This window comes from Choloepus didactylus, chromosome 2, assembly GCF_015220235.1.
Source record: "Choloepus didactylus isolate mChoDid1 chromosome 2, mChoDid1.pri, whole genome shotgun sequence".
NCBI lineage: Eukaryota > Metazoa > Chordata > Mammalia > Pilosa > Megalonychidae > Choloepus > Choloepus didactylus.
Window position 1 is genome coordinate 233848502 of NC_051308.1, and position 25081 is coordinate 233873582.

At 37.6% G+C, this 25081-nt stretch overlaps 1 protein-coding gene across 1 annotated transcript in view; it reads right to left on the minus strand.

Moving 5' to 3' along the window:
- SPEN (spen family transcriptional repressor) overlaps positions 1 to 24774 on the minus strand; it is an 86718-nt gene extending 61944 nt beyond the window's left edge. Inside the window, exon 1 of the mRNA XM_037828420.1 lies at positions 24116 to 24774. Within this exon, the coding sequence (XP_037684348.1) occupies positions 24116 to 24198 (83 nt within the window). The 5' untranslated portion in view covers positions 24199 to 24774. The remainder of the gene's footprint in view (positions 1 to 24115) is intronic.
- Positions 24775 to 25081: the final 307 nt, after the last annotated feature.

The window sequence follows — 25081 nt, forward strand, 5'->3', positions numbered from 1 at the left end:
AGTTTTCTAAAGAATATAATTTTTGCGTATCTTTTTAATGGCCTCAGATTTTACATTTGAGAGCAGTGCGATATGGGAGGGAGAAAAAGCATAAGACTATAAGAGAGACTTGGGTTCTGATCCTGATTCAATTATTAATTACATGGTTTTAAAAGATACTGTTCTAGGCACTTCATGTGTTTCAGTGAACAATGCAAAGATGCCTGGCTTGGTGAATTTATTTACAAGCTTTAGTTTCCTGATATGTAAAACAAAGGTCTCTCTTATACTAAAACTATTTTCATGAACTCCACAAGAAACTCGGTAATTTCCAAAGCAACATAAATTACACAAAGCTGAAGATCATCGATACGCTAAAATCCAATGAATTTTCTCAATACCTCCTTTTTCCAGAAGAGACTCTTTCAATCTTTATTAGCTGGGATATCAACAGGAAGGCAGTGATTAACTTTAATCCCAGCTTTTGCAACTGACTTTACTAATAAGAAACAGCAAAGAATTGCCACATACTTTTCACACAAGTCCTCCTACCGGAGTACAATCCTCCCTGAGTCATTCTCAAAACACAACAGGACTCCACCCCACTGATGAAAATAGCATGTTCATATTTTGCATCTACTCTTTCTTTATCCAGTTAACTCCTGGAATTAAAGTATCACTTCTGAGTCTTTTATGGTCACTAATATTACTCCTCTAATTCCAAGTAGAGATCCCTTTCTCAGTGGCTCTCCACGTTTCACTGGCACGTGAGGAAGAGTGGTATCAACCTCTTGGAAAAGGCATACAATTAGCCTAGCCACACACCCACCTAAAACCCCATCAACCACTGAAGTTAAGTTGGTAATCAAAGAAAACAAGATTGTTATAGACTTAAGATGTTAAATTTAAGTCCCATGGTAAACACAAAGAAAGTATCAGAGAATATGATCATAGAGATGAGAAACAGAGTATGGGTTACGAGAAGTGGGGGAAGGGGCAATGGGGAGTTAATAAGAAATGAGTGTAGGGCTTCTGTTTGGGGTGAAGGGAAATTTCTAGTAATGGATGGTGGGAAGGTGATGGCATTGCAACACTGTGAATGTGATTAATCTCACTAAATGGAATGCTTGGGAGGGGCTGAAATGGGAAGATTTATGCTGTATATATGTTTCCACAATTGAAAAAAAAGACAGTCTAAATAGGTAATGACAATTAAATGCCATAGATGATCCTGGATGAGATCGAAGAATAGAGGAGAAAAGGGTCAAAAGGACACAATTGGGACATAAGAGAAAAATGAAACATAGAATGTAAGCTTTATATCAATGTTAAATTTCTTGAACTTAACTACACTTAATGTGATTACATAAATGAATATTCTTGTTCATGGGAAATGTATATGTGAATTATATTATTTGTTCAAGGATGTGTGCAACTTGCTCTCATATGTTCAGAAGACACAGCAATAGATGATGGATGATAGACAGGGAGGGAAAGAAAGAAATGGTAAAGTGACAAAATATTAAAATTGGTAGATCGGGGTATCAGTGGAGGGGGGTTGGGGTATGCTGGAGTTCTGTGTATGGGGTTTGTATTATTTTTTGCAACTGTTACTGTAAGTTCGAATTTATTTCAAAATAAAAATTAAAAAAAAAAAATCAACCAATCTATGACTTTTCCAAGATTACACATTTTATCAAACTATCAATGGCTTTGTATATTCCCCACTTTTCCATCCCTGCATCCCACTGTCAACTTATTCCTTATTCAAAAGGAAATGATAAGTATGTTTAGATGAAAACTTTAGAGCAAATGAACAGGCCATAATGAACAAAAAAGATGAGGCCTATATTAAAGCTTCTTTGGGCTACCTATAACAGGAGAGACAATGTTTGTAGTTTTATTTTGTTGTGTTTTACATTACAAAAAGCTCCAAAATCATTCCTCATTTTACCTTGCACGAGTCAGAAATATATCTTTTATGAACATTTACTTGTGAAACCTCTAACTCCACACTACCTGGAATAATGCTGTAACATTAACACATATACTACCTTTTTATGACAAAGATTTTTTAGGAATGAATTACTAATTTATAAATCAACCCCCCTGATTCTTTCTTGCCTTTTTTTTAAACTGTGGTAAAATATACACAACTTAAAAATTACCATTTTAACCATTTTTTTTAAAAAGAAGTGTACATATACTTTTATTTTGAAAAGAATTAATGTTACCTTTTCATCAATAAGAAAAATCATAGGACCACAATGTCTTACTTCAGTTACTACTGCCCAAACTAGTCTCAAAAAGCTCCCTAAATGTAAGGGCTGATTGCCTGATGGCTTGCTACTCCAGTAGCCTTTGGATGGGTAGAGTTAATTTCCCCAGAAAACACTTGATGATGGGACAGCTCTTGGCAAATTTTTCTTAATTTAGATTTCCAAGACATCAGTAAGAAGTGCAAAAAAGGAACATTTCTCTTAGTGCCAAATTGGATTGGTGGTTTTACTGATGATAGTAGACCTTCTCTCCTGCCCATTATGGGCACAGGTGGGGAAACTGCTCTTCTTCCCTGGCTGGACACACATCTTAGAGTAAGCGTCAGGATTGCAGAACATCCTTTTCTTTAGCCCAACTGCCCTAAGATCTGATAATATAAAGCTAACAAGTTTCTGAGAATGCTGATTTCCTGAAGCACCTCCTTCCATGCCTTCTGCCCCCATCATCACAGCGGGTTTCTTCACAGCGATGCAGGGGGTTATGGTTCGCAAGGCTCCATTAATGCTGTGGTAGTATTTAAAACAGATTTTTTATCTCCAGTTCCATAAAATAAGGCCCAGGCTCAATTCTCCATACAGTCTGTCCTTTTTGTGTTCCTGTCACACCTCTGTTTTTAGAATCCCAGAAGTTGGCTGGAGAATTCTCATAGTTTTGAGGCTGTAAGTCCAAAATAAAGGTGTCATCAAAGCGATGCTTTCTCCCAGAAGACTGCAGTGTTCCGGGGCTGGCTGCTGGCGATCCTAGTCTTTGGCTTTTCTGTCACATTGCAATGAACATGGTGGTCTCACCTGGTTTCTCAGTTCCACTGATTTCCAGTTTCTGACTGCTCACTCATTTTAAACATTTTTGAGTGTACAACTCAGTGGCATCAAGTACATTCACTATGATGTATAACGACCACCATTATTTCCAGAACTTTTTCATCATCCCTAACAGAAAGTCTGTACTCATTAAGCAGTAAACTCCCCATCCCTCCTACACACACACCTTGATCTTATATTTACATCAAGACTGGTTTCCCCTCTGTCAAACCTTTATTTTATTTCCTATTTCTGTGACTGTAAATACTTCAAGTATGTCAAAAGGCAGAATCCCTAAAAAATTAAACATTTAAATTAGGGCTATCACATTTTTCTTTCTTTATCTTCCAGGGTTTAATCTTTTAAAAATAATCAAGACTATTACCTGTCATCAAGTAAATTCATAGAAGTAGCTATCAAAGCTACTTCATTCACAAATACTGAAACCCTCATATTACAACATACTAAACTTAGGGTATAACTCAAAATCTAACACTCATTTGCATTAGCATGCCTGTGAATCAGATCACATACTCATACTCAGATCACAAGACACTTGCAATTTCGACAGAATCAAATAAGATGGTGATATTTGTAACGTGCTCTCTCATCATTATCAGGTAAGTTCAGTTAAAACCAAAGGTAAAACTTAAGTTCAACAATTATCTAGCATGACAAAGACAAATTAAAAACAGTTAAGGATTTTAATCTATCCCAAGATATGTACTGAATATAGGCATAAACCCATGCAATTGGAGAAAACATTTGAAAATTATATATCTGATAAGGAACTCTTACAACTCAATGACAAAAAGACAAATAATCTAATTTTAAAATGGGCAGTATTCAAAGAGTAAATGTACAATCTGCCCTCATCAAACGTTCAGAACACAGATAAACAGATGATGGATTAGATGGACAGATAGAATGATACAGCAAATGTGACAAAATGTTAAAACTGTTGGATCTAAGTATCTGGGCCGGGGGGAAGGGATATGTTGGAGTTCTCTGTATGGGGTTTGCATTATTCTTGAAACTACCTGTAAGTTTGAAATTATTTCAAAATAAAAGAGACAAAAAGGGAGGGGGAGGGGAAAAAAAGATCTGAATGACTTTCTCCAAAGAAGATCTACAAATGGCCAATAGATACACGAAAAGATGCTCCACATCACTAGTGGTGAGAGAAAGGCAAATCAAAACCACAACAAGATACCTCTTCACACCTAAGAGGATAGCTAATATTTTTAAAAGAGAGACAATATATGAGGTGTGTTGGATCATGAGAATTGTTTAAAATGGAGAGTTATGAGGATTATACAACTAAGTGATGATAACGTGGGATATGGATGGATCACTGTGAACATAACATGCTAAGTGAACTTAAAGGGTTAGGAACCCCCTACTTTATAAGTCAAGCCTTTGAGCTTGAGGCTTGCTCTGCTGAAACTTATGATTGTAAAGGGGAGACTAAGCCCACCTGTATCTACCCCTAGGAGTCACCTCCAGAGAACCTCTTCTGTTGCTCAAATGTAGACTTTTTCTCTCTAAGCCTAACTCTGCAAATAAATTCATCACCCTCCCCTCAAAGTGCGACAGGATCCCTCAGATGAATGAATCTCCCTGGCAACGCGGAACATGGATTCCAGAAATGAGCCTGACCCAGGCATTGAGGGGTTGAGACTGCCTTTTTGACCAAGTGGGGGAAAAGACAGACAACAAAATAAGGTTTCAGTGGCTAAGAGAATTCAAATAGAGTCAAGAGGCTGCCCTGGAGGTTACTCCTATGCAAGTTTCAGCTAGATTTGCCAAACGACCCCAGTATGAGAAGCCCAAGTCAACAGTAGTCCTGAAAACCCTAAGGAATACCCAGATCCTTATCTCAGACTCTAAAAGTTTCATTCACTAAGTTTAGTCTTCAGAAACTTAAATCCTCCAGAGAACTCCTATGCCAGCTAAGTCCCAAAACCCAGAGGCAATAGTCTCTTCAAGAACATCAACAAGATGTGTTCCCTTTCCCCATAATGTCAACACCCCTTTTCAACATGAACAAGTTAGGGTGGTCACTGCCTAGATATCCCTGAAGACTGGGAAAGTGGTTAAACTAGAGGAAGGGGTAGCAACAGACAAGATGGAATTTAGCAAAGGATTATGAATACTGAATCTCTATAGCATCTTCTTCTTAGTTGCTAGGGCACTAGAATAGCTAGAGGAAAAGAACTGAAATGGTGGCATGGTAACCAGAGCATCCTTTGAAATTTGGTTCTATAGCTACTTGTTAAATTGTAATTTGGAAGTTATCACCTTTTTGTATATGTTACATTTCACAGGAAGGAAATAGCTGAAACTATGGTACTGTAGCTCATAACATTTTTGGAAATTTCCTATATAACTACTTGTTAAAGCATACTGTGAAACATATTACCTTTTTGCATATATATTTCACAATTAGGAAATAACTGAGACTGTGGAACTGTAACCCATAATATTCTTTGAAAATTGCTCTCTAACTACTTGTTAAATTGCACTTGGAAAGTTATCAATTATATGTATACATGTTATATTCTACAATTAAGATATGATTAAAAAAAAGAGAGAGACAATAGCAAGTGCTGACAAGGATGAGGAGAAACCTGAACCCTCATACACTACTAGTGATATTGTAAAACAGTGCAGCCACTTTGGAGAACAGTTTAACAGTTCCTCAAAATGTTAAAAACAGAATTACCATATGACCCAGCAACTCCACTTCAAGGTATATTCCCAAGAGAACTGAAAATGTATATCCACACAAAAGCATGTGCACAAGATTGTTCATGGTAGCATTATTCATGACAGCCAAAAAACGGAAACCCAAATGGCCATCAACTGATGAGTGAATAAACAAAACGTGGAATGTGATACAATGGGATATTATTCGGCCATGAAAAGAAAATGAATCGACACGTGCTACAACATGGATAAACCTAGAAAACATTATGCTAAGTTAAAGAAGCTAGAGACATTTATATGAAAGGTCCAAAACAGGTAAATCTATAGAAATAGAAAGTAGTCTGGTTATTGCCAGTGGCTGGGAGGAGAAGAAAATGCTAATGGGGACAGGGTTTCATTTTGGGGTGATGAAATGTTCTGGATAAAAGCGTGGTAATGGTTGCACAACTCTGTGAATATACTGAAATGCAGTGAATTGTACACTTTAAAAGGGTGAGTTGTATGACATACGAATTATATCTCAATAAAGCTCTTACTATAAAAGACAAAACAGTACTGTCACTGTTTTTTAATGCAAAAGATTTAAATCTCTTTTACTCAGAAGCTTCTACATTATCTTAATATAAACCATTGTAGGCCATGTTTCCTGTAACTAGGTATACTTAGAAATTTTCCATTTCAAGCATGCCTGATTAGGAAAGTTACTTACCTTTTGATTGACGACTGCCCAAACCAATTACTTTTGTATTGTGGAGATAAAGAATTTTGTATTAAATCTACTGTGAAATGAATTTATTGATAAAATACATTTATAAACTATTCTTAAACAATATATTCACCTTTCAACCACTCTCACTTACTCTAAGTAAGAATAATTAGTAAAGATGGCAAAAGACAAACTCATAATTCCCAAAGCCAGCAAGACAGTCAAGTACAGAACCCAGTCTCATTTTTGTAAAAAACAAATACCCTGAGAAGTTTACCTTTTTGGAGGAGTGGGGAGAGTGGGGTGGGGGTAGGGGAATGATTCCTAATAGCATGCTATTTTATGCTAAAAACTTTGCCCCTGCCCCCCCCCAAATATATATATGCATATATATTGGGTTGTTGTATAATCTTGGGACTAGGAAAGATGCTTTAAAAAAAGTAAACTCTGTAAGTCATAAAGGAAAATACTGATAAATCAAACCACATAAAAATTACAACTCCTCTATAGTAAAATATAAAGTGAAAAGACAAATTGAGGGAAAACACTTGCAACACATAAGAAATAAATGATTTCCTAAATATACACAGACTTCTTAGAAATCAAAGATGAGCCAGATGCCCAAACAAAAAGCAGATAAAATATATGAAAAAGAATTTCTTTTAAAGTACCACACACACAGCAAAACAAACACATCAACAAAAGCTGCTCAATTTCACTCAAACAATTTTAAAAATCCAAATTTGAGAGATGGCACAAAGTAGCACAAAGACACTGACAAGGGCAAAATTAGAGAAACCTCGTAGGCAGACAATTTGACAGTGCCTATTAAAACCTCAGTGCACTACCCAAATATTCCATTCCTAGGAGTTTACCATACATGTATAACTGCACATGGCCACAAACTATGTACAAGATTGCTTACTGCCGTACTCCTCCTAACAGTAGGAAAAAAAAAAAAACAAGAAACAGAAACAGAAAAAAAACATTAGGGAAAAACCAGAAGTACAAATAAATTGTGAAGTTTAGTTAATAGTAATGTAGCAACGTTAGGTGTGACAAATGTACCATGATAACATAAGCTGTTAAGGGGAAAGTAGGTGAGGAGAATAGGGGATCTTTGTACTATCTTTGCAACTTTTCTGCAAATCTAAAACTATTCTAAAACAAAAAATTTACCTTTTTAAAAAGTAAATGCATAGACAATCTCTAGTAGGATACATAAAAAGTATAAAACAAACAGTGATGAGGTAAGTTATGGTTTTTATTTTAGTCCATGTTTAATTGTCTGAATTCCCTATAAATATTAATTATATTACTTCTAATTAAAAATTACTCTTCTAATTAAAAATGTTTTAAAATATGTTTTATTATATCCCATGAATAACTATTTGTTACAAGTATTGATGATGATTCAATTAAACATTTGCTGAATTTGTATGTGCAGGTGCAATGCTAAACAGCAGGGATATAGAGAAGACTAATTCCCTCAAGTTCAATAAAGGCATTCCTTCAAAACACCACCAAAATGACCACTACTAGAAGAACTTTAACGAGCTCAGGTTCAGTCCTCAATTGTTAACTAGCCTTGTGACCCTTGGCAACTCATTTTATCTGGATTCTATTTCTTTAAATGTAAAAAATAGTGCTAAATATGTACCAAGCTTTTTCCTTATGGTGCTTGTAACAGAAATGAGGTAACAGCTCTCAGCAAACATTAAAAAATAATAAAGTAAAATGCTACAAAAAATTAAGACTATATTGTGTATGTTCCCGATAAACTGTATTGCTCCAAAGACCAAGATACATCATAAAATGTAGTCCTTAGAACAAACATGGTCCAAGCAAATTAAATTGAGTCTAGGTCAAAGTAGTTTAGGAATAATAAATTGTTTTCAGCATCTTACTCTCAATCTGAGACCTTCATTAATTCTTGAAGAATTAGGAATCACCCAAAAATAGATGAAAATATATTTCAAATGACTGAGAGCAAGTTGGAGCAAATCATTTCAGTAATTTTATCATGTAACATGAACATCCAACCCAAATCAAGCTGACATCAAAAAATGAAAACAAAAACCAAATACTTAGCAATGTGCTTACCCGGTAGATGCCCCAAAAGAAAAGCGAAAAAAAAAAAAAAAATCACCTTTTACCCATTCATTATAAGGAATACAAATTTCTTTCCAATGTAAAGAATCAACAGTTTAAAAAAACAAAACAAACAAACAAACAAAAAACCTGTTTTGAAACACAATGTTTTCATTAACATGTGCTTCCTAAGGAGTTTTATATTTGGTACACCAAAAAAAGTATTATTCTTAAAAAAAAAAAGTTTCTTTATACTCATACTTTAATTCCATAGCTATATTTCTAAAGCTATATCCATTCCTTTAAGCTATTGGCCTGAGAGGTTACCTAAGATACTCTTTTCAAAGAACCCTGAATTCTTTGTCAATCTTCAAAGAATCTAAACAAACATCCCAACCTTAATAATCTTTACTTGTCTCAGATTTTGAGGCGCATATAACTTCTCCATGTTGGAGCCTTCTTTTCAAATAAATGCAATCTACAGTTGACAACAAAGGTCAAAAGACGGAATTTGAAAAACATTTTTTTCATGCAGGTTTTTCTAAATGCTCTAGCAGGAAACAACCACCTTTCTTGAAGAAACTTGGGAGAGCCAGAAGATCAAACTCAGCATGAAAAAAAGGTAAGAGGGTGAAAAAAGACAGAAAAAGAGACTATTTTTTTCTGTGAAAACCTATTTATTTGTTCTAATTAGAAAGAGTATAAAGAAATTTGAAGACTGAAGGATGAGCTTAATTCAACCAACAAATCTGTACTGTTTATTGTTTATTGAATCTGTGGTGTCTAAAGTCCTGTAAATGAAAACTTGCTAACTATAACTCTTGGGAAAAGACAAATGTTTTCAGTAAATCCCTTTAATGCCAAAATTCTTCAGAACCATTATAAGCACCATTACCTCAGCAAAATTATTTTATACCAGTCTAAAGAGAAATAACTTATTAAGTAACATTTAACTTTTAACAGGACAGTGCCCAACTGATATGCAAGCTCTCAGCAGCTATTGTTTTTTAATCAACCCTCTGAAAGACTGTCCAAATTATTAAGGGAGAAAATTTCAAAAATTCTATGATCTTTAGATTCTATTGTTTAGAGTAAATAGGGAGTCTGAATCTTTTAGACAATCTTAGAAAGAATGCATAATGTATTCCTCTCCAGAGAACTGAAGGAGTCTATACGGAAAGAATCATAAACTATACTTCAGGAATTAAAGATAATCACGATGACTGCTAAATTAACATTTGGACATTTCTTCTCACGATAATCCATGAATAACTTAATAAACATTTCTGGTTTATATATAGTGTTTTTTCTGGGAAAAGCTCAAGGATAACTGTGAATAGAACACACATGAAACAGCAAGTAAAACAAACAAAAAAGGAGCTAGGCAAGATGATCAAAAAGTGAAGGCTGCAAAATTGGAAAACAGACTTGCTACCTGGCTTACTAGGACTATTACTTACTGTATAACTTCTGAGAAGGAAATTAACTTCTATCAGTTATGATTTATCTTTTCATAAAATAATAAAAAAAAAGAATTGTGAAATTCATGAATACTTCTAATAGTTCACTTAACTTTTACCCTTATTTCATAATACATGGTTGCTTACACTGAACAGAATCAAGGATAAAAATGTGATCCCACATACAAAAATGTGATACATTTTTGTAATAAACATGAATCCCATATTTTTTTTCATATATTGCTATAAAATATTTTTGAACAATCTCTGAAGACTATCTCTACTTCCAGATTAAGGAAATGGGGTTCTCTTATTTATCACTTCAACTGTAAAAGAGTCTTGGATTTTTCCTTCTCAATTTCAACATTTCATAAACTTTTAAATAAGCATGCTTCTCAACAATAAATCTTGGCATGAAATTATCCCCATCCAAAAAGTCACTAGATTCTATACCTGAAGATGTTAACTAATCAGTCCTTAAACTTTAAATATTCAAACCTCCCAAATCAATATCTCTAGAAACAGAAAGGCTTTTAAGAGTTCATTCAAACAATAGTTTTTAAAGCTTAAATTTCAAATAAGTTCAACATAAAGGAAATCAAATGTCACAACCCTGTGAGACCCAAAGCTGCAATGGACGTTCCTTTTATATATATCTACCTTTTAGAATGACAAAGCAAGCCAATTCTGAAAAGTTGTATGTCAAAAAGTGTGGAAAGGGTTACTTCCTAAGAAAAATAGAGGTAGAAATGACAAGAAAAACTAGAGTATATCCTTATACATCTTAGATTAGTATAATGAAGCACATACCCCCTTTAAAAAAATTAACTGCAAAGTAATTTTAAAACTACTTGAAACTTTAGAAATAGCATTTAAGTCTTGACCTGAAGGCCATTTTTGATTCAAGAGTGTAGCTGGTTAGTAGAATGAGTGATTTCAAAGAAACTGATACATCAATGTAATATGCAGTAACTACACAGTATTTCCAGATATTTAGCTCTTCTACAGCCTAACTGATCAATAATATATACTTTTTTTTGTCACAATTTAGGTGTAACTTTATTCTCATAACTGACCTATATGTTTTTTACAACAGCTTTATTGCAGTATAATTGCCATACAATAAAATGTTTAAGTAGTTTAAACTACATAGAGTGTTTTGTTTTTGTTTTTTTTGGTAACTATCACCCCTATTGCCAGTACCTTTTCATCATGCCAAACAAAAACTCTGTACCCCTTAAACATTACCTGTTAAATAACTCCTCATTCCTCCCTCCTCCGAGCCTCTGGTAACTTCTCTGTGAACTTGCCTATTTTAAAAAACTAATATAAGTGGAATCATATAACATTTGTCCTTTCGTGTCTGGCTTATTTCACTTAGCATGTTTTCAAGGTTCACACTGTAGCATGTTTCAGACGTGATTCCTTTTTACGGCCAAATAATATTCCATTGTAGGTATATACCACCTTTTCTTTATCCATTCACTTGCTGACGGGCACTTGGATTGTTTCCACCCTTTGGCTATTATAAATCATGCTATGAACATTGGTGAACACATATCTGTTTAAGTCCCTGTTTTCATTTCAGTTCTTTCAGGCATAAACCTAGGAGAGGAATTCCTGGGTCTTACAGTAATTCTGTTTAACTTGTTGAAGAGCCACCCAACTGTTTTCCACAGCAGCTGCATCATTTTACATTCCCCACCAGCAATGCACGAGGGGTCCAATTTCTCCCACGTCCTTACCAACGCTTATTTTCCTACCATCCTAGGGGATGGTAAAATGTTATTTCTTTATGGTTTTGAGTTGCATTTCCCTAATGATTAATGATGTTGAACATCTTTTCATGTGTATATCTTCCTTGGAGACGTATCTATTCAAATCCTTTGCCCTTTTTTTAACTGGATTGGTTTTGTTGTTGTTGAGTTGTAGGAGTTTTTTGTATATTCTGGACATTAAAACCTTGTCAGATATATGATTTCCAATCATTTTCTCCTATTCTGTGGGTTGTCTTTCCACTCTGTTGATAACATCCTTTGATGTGCAAAATTCTCAATTTTGATGAAGTCCAGTTTGTTTATTTTTTCTTTAGTTGTCTGTACTTTCTGTATTGTGTTTAAGAAACCACTGCCAAATTCAGGGCACAAAGATTTCCCCCTCTGTGTTCTCCTCTAGGAGTTTTATAGTTTTAGCTCTTAAATATACGTCTTTGATCCATTTTGAGTTTTGTTTTGTTTTTTTTTCTAAATGGTGTAAGGTAAGGATACAACTTCATTATTTTGCAAGTATATCTAGTTTTCCCAGCACCATTTGCTGAAAAGATTGTCCTCTCCCCATGGAATGATCTTAGCATCCTTGTCAAAAATCAAATGACCATATACATGAGGGTTTTTTCCTGAGCTCTCTTATCCTATTCCATTGGTCTATATCTATCCTTATGCCAGTAACACAATGTTTTGATTACTGTAGTTTTGTAGTTAAGTTTTAAAATCAGGAGTCCTCAAATTTTGTTCTTTTTCAAGGTTGATTTGGCTATCTGGATTCCTTGAAATTCCATATGAATTTTAGGGTTTTTCTATCTCCACAAAAACCACCACTGGAATTCTGATAGGGATTGCACTGAATCCGTATATTACTTTGGGTAGTATTATCATCTTAACAATATTAAGTCTTCCAGTTCATGAACATGTGATGTCTTTCCATGTATTTAGGTCTTCTTTAATTTCTTTTGGCCACATTTTGTACTTTTCAGCATACAAGTCTTTTGCTTCCTTGGTTAAATTTTTTCGTAGGTATTTTATTCTTTGTGGTGTTAATGTAAATGAAGTGTTTTCTTAATTTCCTTTTTGGATGGTTCATTGCCAGTGTACAAACTGATTTTTGTGATTCTGCAACTTTGCTGAAATCATTTATTAAAGCAACAGTTTTTTAGTGGATTCTTTAGGGTTTTCCACATTTAACATCATGTCATCTGCAAGCAGATAATATCACTTCTTCCTTTTTTATTTGGATGTGTAATTGCTCTAACTAGAACTTCCAGTACTATGTTGACTAGAAGTGATGAAAATGGGCATCCTTGTCTAAGAGAAAAAGCTTTCAGTCTCACATCATTCAATATGATGTTAGCTATGGGTTCTTCATACATGGTCTTTATCATGTTGTAGACGTTCCCCTCTAATCCTAGTTTATTGAGTGTTTTTTATCATGAAACGGTGTAGGGTTTTGTCAAATGCTTTTTCTGCATCAATCGAAATGACCTGTGGTTTTCCCCCTTCATTCTACTAACATGGTGTATTATACCAATTGATTTACATATGTTGAACCACCTTTGCATTTTGGAGTTACATACATATTTTTTCAATCTTCATAACACTCCAGAAAAATTTATGTGCTATGAAGAATGACCACTATAACAAGAAGTCTTAAACTGAAAAGGCCTTAGAAATCTTATAGTCCAACCCCCTCAATTTATGGAAGGAATTCAAATACCCATTTTAAATAATAAATATTTTACTAAAGAGTTAAAGTGTCTTATTTTACATTATGTATCATTACTGAATTTTAGGATGTCTCTAAAACTTGAGATTTTCACAAATCTGGCTTTGTTTAATTAAAGCCGGACTCACCTATAATAAAAGTCAATTATCTACTAAGGCATTTAATTCTAACTATGGATATGCTTGAAATTCATCTCACTGAAAGAACTCAAGTAGATGGAAAAAGGACAACCTTAAAAATGAAAGATTTCATGATTTCTAAGATAACGTGTGTGGGGAGGAGCAATCTGATAGCTTCCCCCACTAGAAAAACAGTATTTCTAACCATATGAGTTTATAATGAGGAAAAGGGGGGTGGGATGGGTGGAGATCAAGCTATTCACAGGACACTATCTTTGATTTTTCTAGCCTTCAGTTTTTTTGTGATTTTGATTTTTTCAGTTCAATCTTTTATATGTCAAAGTTTAAATTAGTATTCAAGTGTGCTGCTAGCATTCTATTCTTAACCTAACGGTTTGTCTAAATCAGGGGTGCTCACCTTTTTATGCCATGGAACCCTTTGGCAGTCCAGTGAAACCTAGAAATACTTGTTCAGGATACCGTTATTAAATGAATGAAAATAAAATACACAGGATTACAAGGAAAACCAATTATACTGAAATACAGTTATCAAAATATTTAAAAATAGATCCACTTATGAATACACAGGAAATACAAACAAAGGACACGTTCATGTATACCACAGGAAAGGAATGCAATCAGCAAGATGCACACTGTGAGAAAGTCTATGGAATAATCAACCTGGTTTCCAACATATAAATTGCATGAAAAGCGATTAAAACATGTAGATTAAAAAAGACTTAAATAGTCCTAATCTCCATCAATAAGTAAACAGATAAACAACAAACTGTGTTATCTTGACTGGGATGGTAGTTATAATGATGTCAATCAACAAACTCTACACTTAAAATGGATAAAATTTACTGTACATAAACTACACCTCAATAAAGTTTTTTAAAAAGACATACCAATTACAATGTGTGTACCCTATTTAGATCCTGAGTTTAAGGGGGAAAAAAATTTGAATACTGACTAGGTATTTGAAAATCAGAATGAATTCTTTTTTTTAATAATTCAAGTTTATTGAGATATAGTCACATACCATACAGTCATACAAAGCATACAATTGTTCACAGTATCACCAAATAGTTGTACATCCATCACCAAAATTAATTTTTTTTAATTATTTTAGTGTGATAACAGTATTGTGGTTATATCTTTAAAGTTCTTTATTTTTTCAAGATAAATACTGAAATATTTTTGGATAAAATACAATCTGGGATCTGCTTCAAATACAGGCTATACAAACTCCAGCATTCTGGGCCTTGCACCAAGGAAAAGGGCTTTAACAATTAATGAACCCCTTGAATGGGGGCCAAGAGCAGTGTGGAGGGAAGAGAAAAAGAAACAGACTCAGGTCAAAAATGTTTTGGGGCAGGTAGGGTCGGGACAAAATTTTGCTGAGATACCACACAAAGTGACTGACTGACACCCAAATAAATGTACTGTTGATGATTCCTAATATAATTCCTGAGAACCAAACTTCCTATCCACTTGCTCCTTTCCTGAGTAATTCAGTATGATAAAGCTTAGACTGATATATTGATGAAGCTCATGAGACGAAAAAAGTTAGTGGCAGAAGGAGAACCCAAACTATAAGAATGAGGTTGCTCTAAATTTGCTTGAAAAAAATTTTTTAATTAAAAAAAAAATCAGAGACAGGTGATCCATTCATTTACAAGTCTTTTCCTATGAGAGAAAAAGTTGAAGGCAAAAACTATGCAAGTCACTTCCGCTTCCACCTTTCCATTCCTTTCCCTGCCCCACCCAATGTCAGGTTCCTAAAGAAAATAGCAGTTGAGTGGGAGGGATGCCATGCAGAAGTCACAGGAGCACTGTGTTCACAGGTGGTAAATGTGGCCAAATGGCTGGGATATTACCACACTGAGTACATAACTAATTGAGCAAATAAGTAATATTTTCAGTTTTTTCAATATATTGAAGATAATGGGAGTCAGGTTTTTCACTGTGAGAAGGGATTTACAAACATCAAAAGGGGGGAGTTAAAAAGAACCCTCATGTATTAGAGAACAGATGTGAATCCATGATTTTTTAATAGATAATAGAGATGTGCACGTGTGTATATGTATACATATATACATACATGTGTACTCACATAGATATTCACATTTCTTTTGCTCCACAGCAATGAGCAATCCGAACACCCAGATCTTGGTTTCTAAATACCATCTTACACTAAAAACAAAACAAAACAAAACAACAAGGCTTCTTAGAGAAATAACTGACTCCAGGACTGGGACAGGGAAAATACAAAAGACTTTGTTGTACCAAAAATAAAGAAATTAGTTTTAAGAATGGTGGGGACACACTTGGGTTATTGCTGGTGTTCTCACAAACACTGAGGACTGACAATTTGGTATGCCGAGCCCTCGATCTTGGGGCTTGTCCTTATGAAGCTTGTTACTGCAAAGGAGAGGCTAAGCCTACTTAAAATTGTGCCTGAGAGTCTTCCCCAGAGTACCTCTTTGTTACTCAGATGTGGCCCTCTCTCTCTCTAGCTAAGCCAACTCGGCAGGTGAATTCACTGCCCTCCCGACTACGTGAGACCTGACTCCCAGGGGTGTAAATCTCCCTGGCAACACAGGAGACGACTCCCGGAGATGAGCCCAGACCCAGCATCAGCATCGTGGAACTGAGAAAATCTTGACCAAAAGGGGGAAGCGAAATCAAACAAAATAAAGTTTCGGTGGCTGAGAGATTTCCAATGGAGTTGAGAGGTCACTCTGGAGGGCATTCTTATGCACTCTATAGATATCCCTTCTTAGATTTTAGTGTATTGGAACAGCTAGAAGGAAATAAATGAGACTGTTGAACTGCCACCCAGTAGCCTTGATTTTTGAAGACGATTGTATAACAATGTAGCTTACATGGGGTGACAGTGTGATTGTGAAAACCTTGTGGCTCACACTTCCCTTATCCAGTGTATAGATAGATGAGTAGAAAAATGGGGAAAGAACTAAATGAAAAATAGGGTGGGATGGGGGGGTGATTTGGACGTTCTTTTTTACTTTTATTTTTATTCTTATTTTTATTCTTTCTGTTGTAAAGAAAATGCTGAAAAATAGATTGGGATGATGAAAGCACAACTATATGATGGCACTGTGAACAGCTGATTGTACACCATGGATGACTGTATGGTATATGAATATACCTCAATACAATTGAATTTAAGGGGAAAAAAAAAGAATGGTGGGGACATATCAAAAGGATACAGTAGCTAGCTTGAAGTAGATCTCACTGCCAAATCTAGGGTGATTTGGATATCAAATTGAACAAGCATTAGATTAAAACCCAGTGAAAAAAAAAACAGAAATCCGTAAGTCTTTAATATAAATAAATAAATAGATGGGGAGAAGGAAAAGTTCTTGCCTATAGTAGAATAAATGTAGAAGGAATCATAGTAATAGATAATCACACTTGGCAACCATCCCAGCAGTAGGTAATACAGGCAGAAGTTATCAATGGTGCTATGAATGTATCAGAGTAATTTCAGATTCTTGCTCCAAAAATGCCAATCACATACCAAGTGGAAAATGGGGGAGACACTGACTGGACTAGGTGATCAAAGTTAGCATCACTAGTAGTGGGATGGATCAATATCATGTGTCTCCTGATCTGATACTCCAAGAACAAGGCATATCACTTCTGCAGTATTCCTGCCAAGAATGCATGACCACATCTGGTCATGAGGTAATATTGGACAGACCCCCAGATAGAAGGTCATCCAGTAGAATGAAAGAAGTGTGGTCTTTAAAGACCGTCAAGGACATGAGAATTAGAGAAAGACCTAGAAACCATTTCAGCTGAAGGAGACTGATAACATGATAACCAAAGGTAACCAGAGGTACTGGACAGGATCCTGGACCAGTAAAGAAAAACACATTGCTGGAATGACTGGCATCATTTGAATGAGGTCTATGAATTAGAAGGTAGTATTGTACCAATGTCGATTTCTTGATTTGGAGGGCTGAATGGTGGCAATGTGGGAGAATGTCCTTATTTTGGGAAGGTACACAGTAAGGATTTAGGGGGACAGGTCAATCAAGTCAGAAAAAGACAAGAGATGGTATAATGGATCAAATGTGGTAAAATGATAATTGGTGTATTTGGGTGAAGGGGGTGTGGGAGTTCTTTGAACTGTTCTGGAAACTTTTCTGTGGGTTTGAAATTATTTCCAAAAAATGTCTTAAATGAAAAAAAAGTAATACAGGAAGGAAAGAAGTAGATCTGTGTGTGGATTAGGCAGGACAAACTATGGCTGATGGTTGTTGCTGCTGAATGATGAGTAAATGGGGTTCATTTACTATTTTGTCTACTTCTGTATATGTTCAAAATTTTCCAAGAGTTTCAAAAATATACATAAAACACAAACCTGCTGTATAGTAATATAAATGCTTCTTTATTAATGGGTTATAATATAATAGTATCTAGCAAATCTAATAGCTAATGTAATTTCCAAGTGTGATGAGCATTAATAATTTGAGAAATCTGCAACAACTGTAAAGTGAAATATGAAAAAATATATAATTAGTATTAGTGATGAAGTCACAGGTATTACTCACACTATCATGCTGGGTTCTTTCCTAAGAAAGAAGGAAGGAAGGAAATACTAAATTTGAATAAGAGGTTAGTAGGAAAAAACAGATATTTTTTTTCCATCCAAGTTTAGTACCTCGCCATGAAATCTGGTCTAAGTGGTAACACTCTTCATTGAAGATTCTAACATCTTTTTGATTTAATACAGTGATAGACTGTTCTTTTATCTTCTTTCTTTTAATCCAATGTGACTTTTAAATAATCGTGGATGCAAAAGAGCCTTTACTGCAGACAGTATAATTTAAAACAAAAGTTAATGACTGACACTAAAAATGTCTTTAACCTACCAATTTACTGATTTATAAAAGATGCAAACCACTATATAGCAAATGCAGCTTTGTCAAATACAAAGTGTTTTTAAACAGTATACATGTCCTTCTAGTTTTTACAAAGAAATAAAATGGTTGGATTTTTCTAAAACTTTTCTTTTAGCCAAACAATTTTAAGAATCAAAAAAACTATAACTATATTACATGTTTATACATATATTATGTATAAATATTAAGGAATATAACAGCCAAAGCCGATACAAGGTATAAGTAGAAAATCTCCATTTCATTTTTCAATGTTCTCAAGTCCAAACTCAGCACCTGACACAAAGACACAAAGACCCATATACCCCTAGAGTTTAATGCTAAACTAAAAATCTAGTACCAAGTATAAACCATCAATGATAAGTGTTTTCCATTTGAATTTTCCCAAAAACATTCCTAAACTGTAAGGACTGGGAGCAATTCCTCATCTTACACAAAAATCTTTGAATATGCTAGATTTCAACTCATCTCTAAACTTAAAATGAAATCATAAATAATTAAATCCCAGAATTCACTAAATTTAAGTTAGGATTTTTACAGAGACATTCCACTATGGTTTTTTTGGGTGCTTGTAATTTTCAACTTGGCAAACAGGAACACATGCAAGGGGAAAATATAAATATAGCAATACTTTACAGTTATGCCAAGAACATCTTTTTACTGCAAAACCTTATTTCCACATACTAAAAACCAGCTAGGTATCATATAAAAATTACATGGTTTCTAATAAAATGATTAAACTCTCTAAAGAGTTTCCACAGGACAGAATGTCATTTTTCCATCAAAATATGAGTAACTCTAAAGGGGGAGGGGGAAATAGTAAATAATGAAGGTTGGAAATTTTACTACTGATAGATGAATGTTTATGGATAAATGTCAACTTATTCAGTCTTCTTGTTTATTAGCAGGCTAATAAACATCCGTTTCAAGGTACAGAACATTTATTTCAAATCATCCAATAATGAAATTCAGGAGCCCAATTTTAAGTAATATTCAAAGTATTTTCAGACTACAATGTTTACCCTAAATACTGTGGATTTGTTAACTACAGCTCAAACTAACAATAGAGATCAAACAAACAAACAAACAAACAAAAAAACAAAGAAATATATAGTCTCCATTTGGATAAGCTAATTTTCATGAAATGTCAATTTTTAAAACAGGGAAAATTTCAAAGCAAGGGAAAACTGAGATTTGGAAGACTATTTGGAAAAGCCTTCACTCATATTACTGCTCTCTATAACTTTTACATAAATTTTCCCAAAGCATTGTTAAAAATGCCTCATAAATCAAGTCTGAAACTTCTTCATAAGCATACCAAACAACACAATGCCTAAGCCATCAAGAGTCTACAACAAAGGCAGCTGGAAAAAGGTCCCCATACAGAAGTCAAACACCATCATTCTTCCTGGCAGAGTCCTACATTTTTCTCCAATCTGCCAGAAGCATTCTACTCAGGAAATAAAATCTAAAAGTTTATGCATTTTGTATTAACTTTTTAATGGTATTTCTCAAGATAACGCTGAAAAAATGTATTTTATTTTTAAAACATACAAAAGCCTATCACGGAAAAATAGACATTCAAAATCATTACACTCAAAATAAACTTCTACATAGTAGAAAATGTATGTCTTAAAAGAAGAAACAATGTAGCAATGATGCTGGCAATGGTGAATCAGATTTGCTCAAGTTTTAAAAAACTCTTCCATAATATTTTATGTAGTGTTCCAGAAATAAAGATATCTAAATTCACACAATGTACATCCCAACCATTCAAGTTCTGAGAAACTACTGTGATTAAACTTAGTTTCAATTGGCAAAAACAAAATACATTTAAAAAATAGGTCTCACATTCTTTGAGAAAATGTTTACATGAGCTGCTACCTCTCTCAACCTCTGCACAGTCTTTACTATTCTCTAAAACTGGTAAAATGGATGGGAAACTGAATGTGTAATTTACTTAACATCTGAAAATAAGCCTGTAAAGAATTTAAAAATCTTTTAAGGGTTCTGTTCATCTATTCACACTAATTCAGGGAGTCGCCTTTCACTTGTGTTTTCCACACATCTCTCTCCCTCTCATAACTAAAAGACAGCAAAACCAATTGTTGTATAACTCCTCCCTTCCCCCTTCAACCCAGCTAACATACAAAGGAAGGGACTTGCTCTATTGTGCAAATTCAGCCCCTGCAATGAATCTTTGTTAACTAAAACCTGATTCAGAAATTGTCCTCGTTTAAATTTTTAAATCAGCATATTGAAAGCTGTAAAGAATAAGGAAGATGTATTAAAATTTCAAGAAATTTGGAAATGTTCCAATAATATTTTAGTAAGATTTGGTATTTCTTTGGCACTTGGGAAAAAGCCAAATCAGCATCCTTCCCACAATCTATCTTCCACCAAAAACACTGATCAAAACATAAAAAATAAAAAAAATGTTGACTCGGACCCACTTACCCCCCAAAAATGCCTCTAAGCTGCCCTGCCCCCAAAGCTGTCTGGTTCAGTTTTTTTGTTGTTTTTTTTACAAACACCTAATCACTGTTAAGAGAACATTCATTTTGAAAACGTTTTACATAATGTATTCCCAGTGTACACCTCTTAATCCTGTAAAACAGTTATTAGTTAATGTTGTAATCAGCTAGGGAAAAGGGTAAAAGCAGGCACTTTAACCTCAGTTTTACTATAGATAGTGTGTGTGTTTTCTCATTCTGATTTCTAAAATACACCAGAGGTGAATATCATTATGCTTTCTTGCAGAGCTAAGGGTCTGTTACCTTTTTATCCCTTTCATTTAAAATTTGTTCAGATTTTGTTTTCCCTCCCGGCAGCAGTCACACATCTTACAAAACATACTCCACAATAGGGATAAAAGGTCTTGAATTCCTCCAAATAAGGCCCATTAAGCTCCACAGTTGGCTCAGAAAGGACAGTTCTTGTACATGCAGAAACAATCTTTTGAAGGATAAACAAGGAAGAGAAATTACCTGTTGGGGAAAAGTGGGATGAAGCCTAAGATCGGGGGTGAAGGGGAGATTTTTCTCTGTATCAATTTTTACACTCTTTGAACGCATAAGAATGTATTATTCAAAGGACCAAATACATTTGCTTAAAAATGAAAAAGTCATGTTTAAAATAAAGGAGTTTCGGGGACACACTGTCTTAGTTTTAAAATTACATGCTTTTATCAGAAGCATCTGCTTTTGTTCTGCATTAGGTAAGATACTCCTTTAAACGCAGTCTTGAGAAATGTACCAGCTAAGCCCTCTTTAATATAGTAATGTGCCTCCAGTCTGCCGCTTTCCAAGGCAGCTAGCATCTTCCGCCCCCTCCTCCCTTTATGCATTCTGAGATCTGCTCGGCTGATTCCCACATAAAGTGGGTCCTAGCCGCCATTTTGGAAAGCTATTCACACAAGCTAGACCACAGCACCATCCACTTAAAAACCTTCCCAAACTCCCCTGGACGATTTCCTCTTTCCTCTCCTTTAGCCCCTCATCTTGCAGAGGAGTCAAACTCCCCGCAACAAGCAAGCGAATCTCTGTAATCTGCCTAATACAAAACGACACATCTGGCCACATATCACCGAGGAGCAAAGAGAATGCGGCAATGCATATGTTTGCACGTCGATGCATGCGAAATTCCCATCCAGAGACCTACAGAAAAAGTCCACAAGGAGATAAATGACCACGTCTAAGTGATCTATCCCCTCCAATAATCTACACCTAAATGATTTTTCCACCAAAACACTGAAGATATTGGGCGGGGGAGGGCGGGGAGAGGGGTGGAGCAGCGCCAGGAAGGGAAAGTTCCCATAAGCTTCCCAACTCAGCCTGAGGTCTCCCTCTTTACCACAGGGGTACACAGGCGAATTTTTTGCTCCCTGCCTTCCTGTCTCCTAGTTCCTCAAGCACAACGTAGTAAACACAGAGAGAGTCCCTGGAAGCGCGCACCTCCCCCAGCCCTGCTGAGGACAGTTTTAGAAGGTTATGAATGGCCTCGCTATTCCCAACTCCTTTTCACACGCGGACACGCGCAAAGGCGCGCTCCAGCGGTGAAGATTTAATACCCCAGAAACAGCAACCACAGACACAATCAATGATCCTCCATTTAATAAACAGAGAGGAGCTCTGCTGCCGCTGCTTCCATTTCCCTATCCAAGCAGCTCAAGAGGGAGAGACGCAATCTATTTTTCCCATGGTGACTCACTAATAAGGACGCGCCATAATTTTTTCACTCACTAAATAGTAAGAAGAATTGAGAGCAAACCAAACTGAAAATCTTTTTAGGGTCTTGAACATAGGAAAAAAAATTTTTTTTGGAGGACGATTATAAAGATTTGCAACGATCCTCCATTTGCATCGTATCTAAGTAAGTCGTTATTTAGTTTAAGTATTTTATATTGAAACCTTTATCAGCCACGGCACACAAATTTCACAAAAAAAAAACGAGCGCTAAATGTTACTAAATAAATAATATGTATCAAGAGCAAACTCTACTCTTCTATTTCACAGACAAATAGAATACTCAGGGAGGCTTAAATCTTAAAAGGCTTGCATTTTTTTTTTAACCATTTGATTAAAGAACTGTGGGTGGAGGAAAACACCATCCTTTTAAGGAAGAGAGACAATCGTAACGCTAGCGCGGCCGCAGCGCCCGCGGGTCTGAGGTGGGTCCCTTCCCACACCGCAGGCTGCTCTCACCCCTGCCAGCACTGAGCCCCCAGCATCCTCCCAAGGCAAAAGAACCGAGACAGGCGCACCAACTTATTTTCTGACATCATTCTCTACCCCACCCCGCAAATAGAAAGACAAAATTTGCATTTGCCGTTTCCACTGAGTTTCTAATAGACCTTCCGCGTGAGAGTTCCCTAGCACCAGGGTCTTTCCAGTTCAGAGCTGTTCCTACATTACCTACCAAGACTTCTGGTTTTATATGACCTTTTCTTTCACACAAAAACCTCCTGAAGCCAGACATTTTCCACACGCTCGTGGAGCGGGGAGCAGAGCTGCCACGGGACTCCGGAGTTGGCCGTGCCGGGGGGCTTTGGGGCGGCGACGGGTTCGGGTCCCGGTCCGGCCGGGCGGGGGGTGTTGCCCGACGAGGGGCGCGGGGAGGCGGGAGCGCGGCCGGCCGGGCAGCAGGAGCGCAAGGACGCGATCCCACGGCGGAGCTCCACAGAGAGCGCCGCTGCGACCCGCGTCTTCGCCAACCTGAAGGGAACCCTCCCCGCGCCTGCTTCGCGGAGGCTGGACGACAGTCGCCTCCTTATTCGGAAGGTTGAGGGCAGAAACCGCGGCCCCGCGGGCGCCTTTCGCGGCCGCGACTCGGCGGCCCCCGCTCCGCCGAGGCCCGAGGCCCAACGCCGGGACGCGGGCCGAGCGGCCGACGAGGGCAGCCCGCGCGCTCCCCGCACCCGTCCGCAGATCTGGGGCCGGGGTCCTCCTCACCAGTTCCGAGCACGGGGAAGGGCCGGCAACCGGCGGGAGCGGGAAGCGGCGCCCCGAGGAGAGAGCGTGGTCCCGGCCCTCGTGTCACTCACCGTTTGAAATGCTCGATGATCTTCTCTTCCCGTACATTCTCCGGTAAGTTGCCCACCCAGAGGTGCCTGGTTTCCCGGACCATGCTGGGCGGTGTGCCGGCGACCGCTGCTGCGGGTTCTCCCTCGCCGGCCTCGTACGAGACCGTCAGCGCCGGGAGGCGGGCGCGGCGGCGGCGGCGGCTGCGGCGGTGGCGTCGGCAGCGGCGGCGGCTCCTCCGGCTCCCCCCCGTGCAGAGACCATCCCTCTCCCCCAGGTTCTGACTCTCGGGCCCCGCAGCTCCGCTCTGCCGCCACCACACACCCGATGCCGACCCTCGCGCTCCGGCGGCGCATGCGCCCGGGCGGCGGCGGCGACGGGAGGGGGGAGCCGGGAGGAGGGGCGAGCGGGACCCGGGCGGCAGCGACTACGACGGAGCTGGCGCTGTGGCAGCCGGACGCTTCCCACCGGCGCGCGCGCGGCCCGCCTCTCGCCGCCTCCCCTCGCCGCGGGCGCGTCCGTCCGCCTGCCCGCCCGCGGAGGCTCGGAGTTCCTCTCAGACTGAGCGCAGGCGCGCGGGGGAGGGAGGAACGCCGGGCGGGGCAGGAACGCTCGCGCGCTCGGTCCTGGTGCGCAGGCGCGCAGCCGTCGGGGAGGCCGGCCGCGGGGCAGACGCGCTCAGTCAGGCGCCCGGCGCTGGGCCCCGGAGTCAGGAATGTCTTCTGGTCCCTCAGGCAGGCGTTCCCAGGCGCTAGCCTGGTGAAAGAAAAGAGAGAGAGGGATTGGTTTTGACAGAGCTGCGTGTGCCAGCTGCTTCTCCTAAGAAAAGCCAGGTCCCCTCCCCAGCTCTGTCTTCGCGGTATCGCCTGGTCGCTTCCGGGCTCTTGGATCCCCGCCTGCTTGAGAAAGTGGTCAGAACTAGGCCGCTCGTCTCACCGCGCTGCTAAGCAATGACGGAACCCCTCCCTCCCAAGAATCATTAGCTTGTA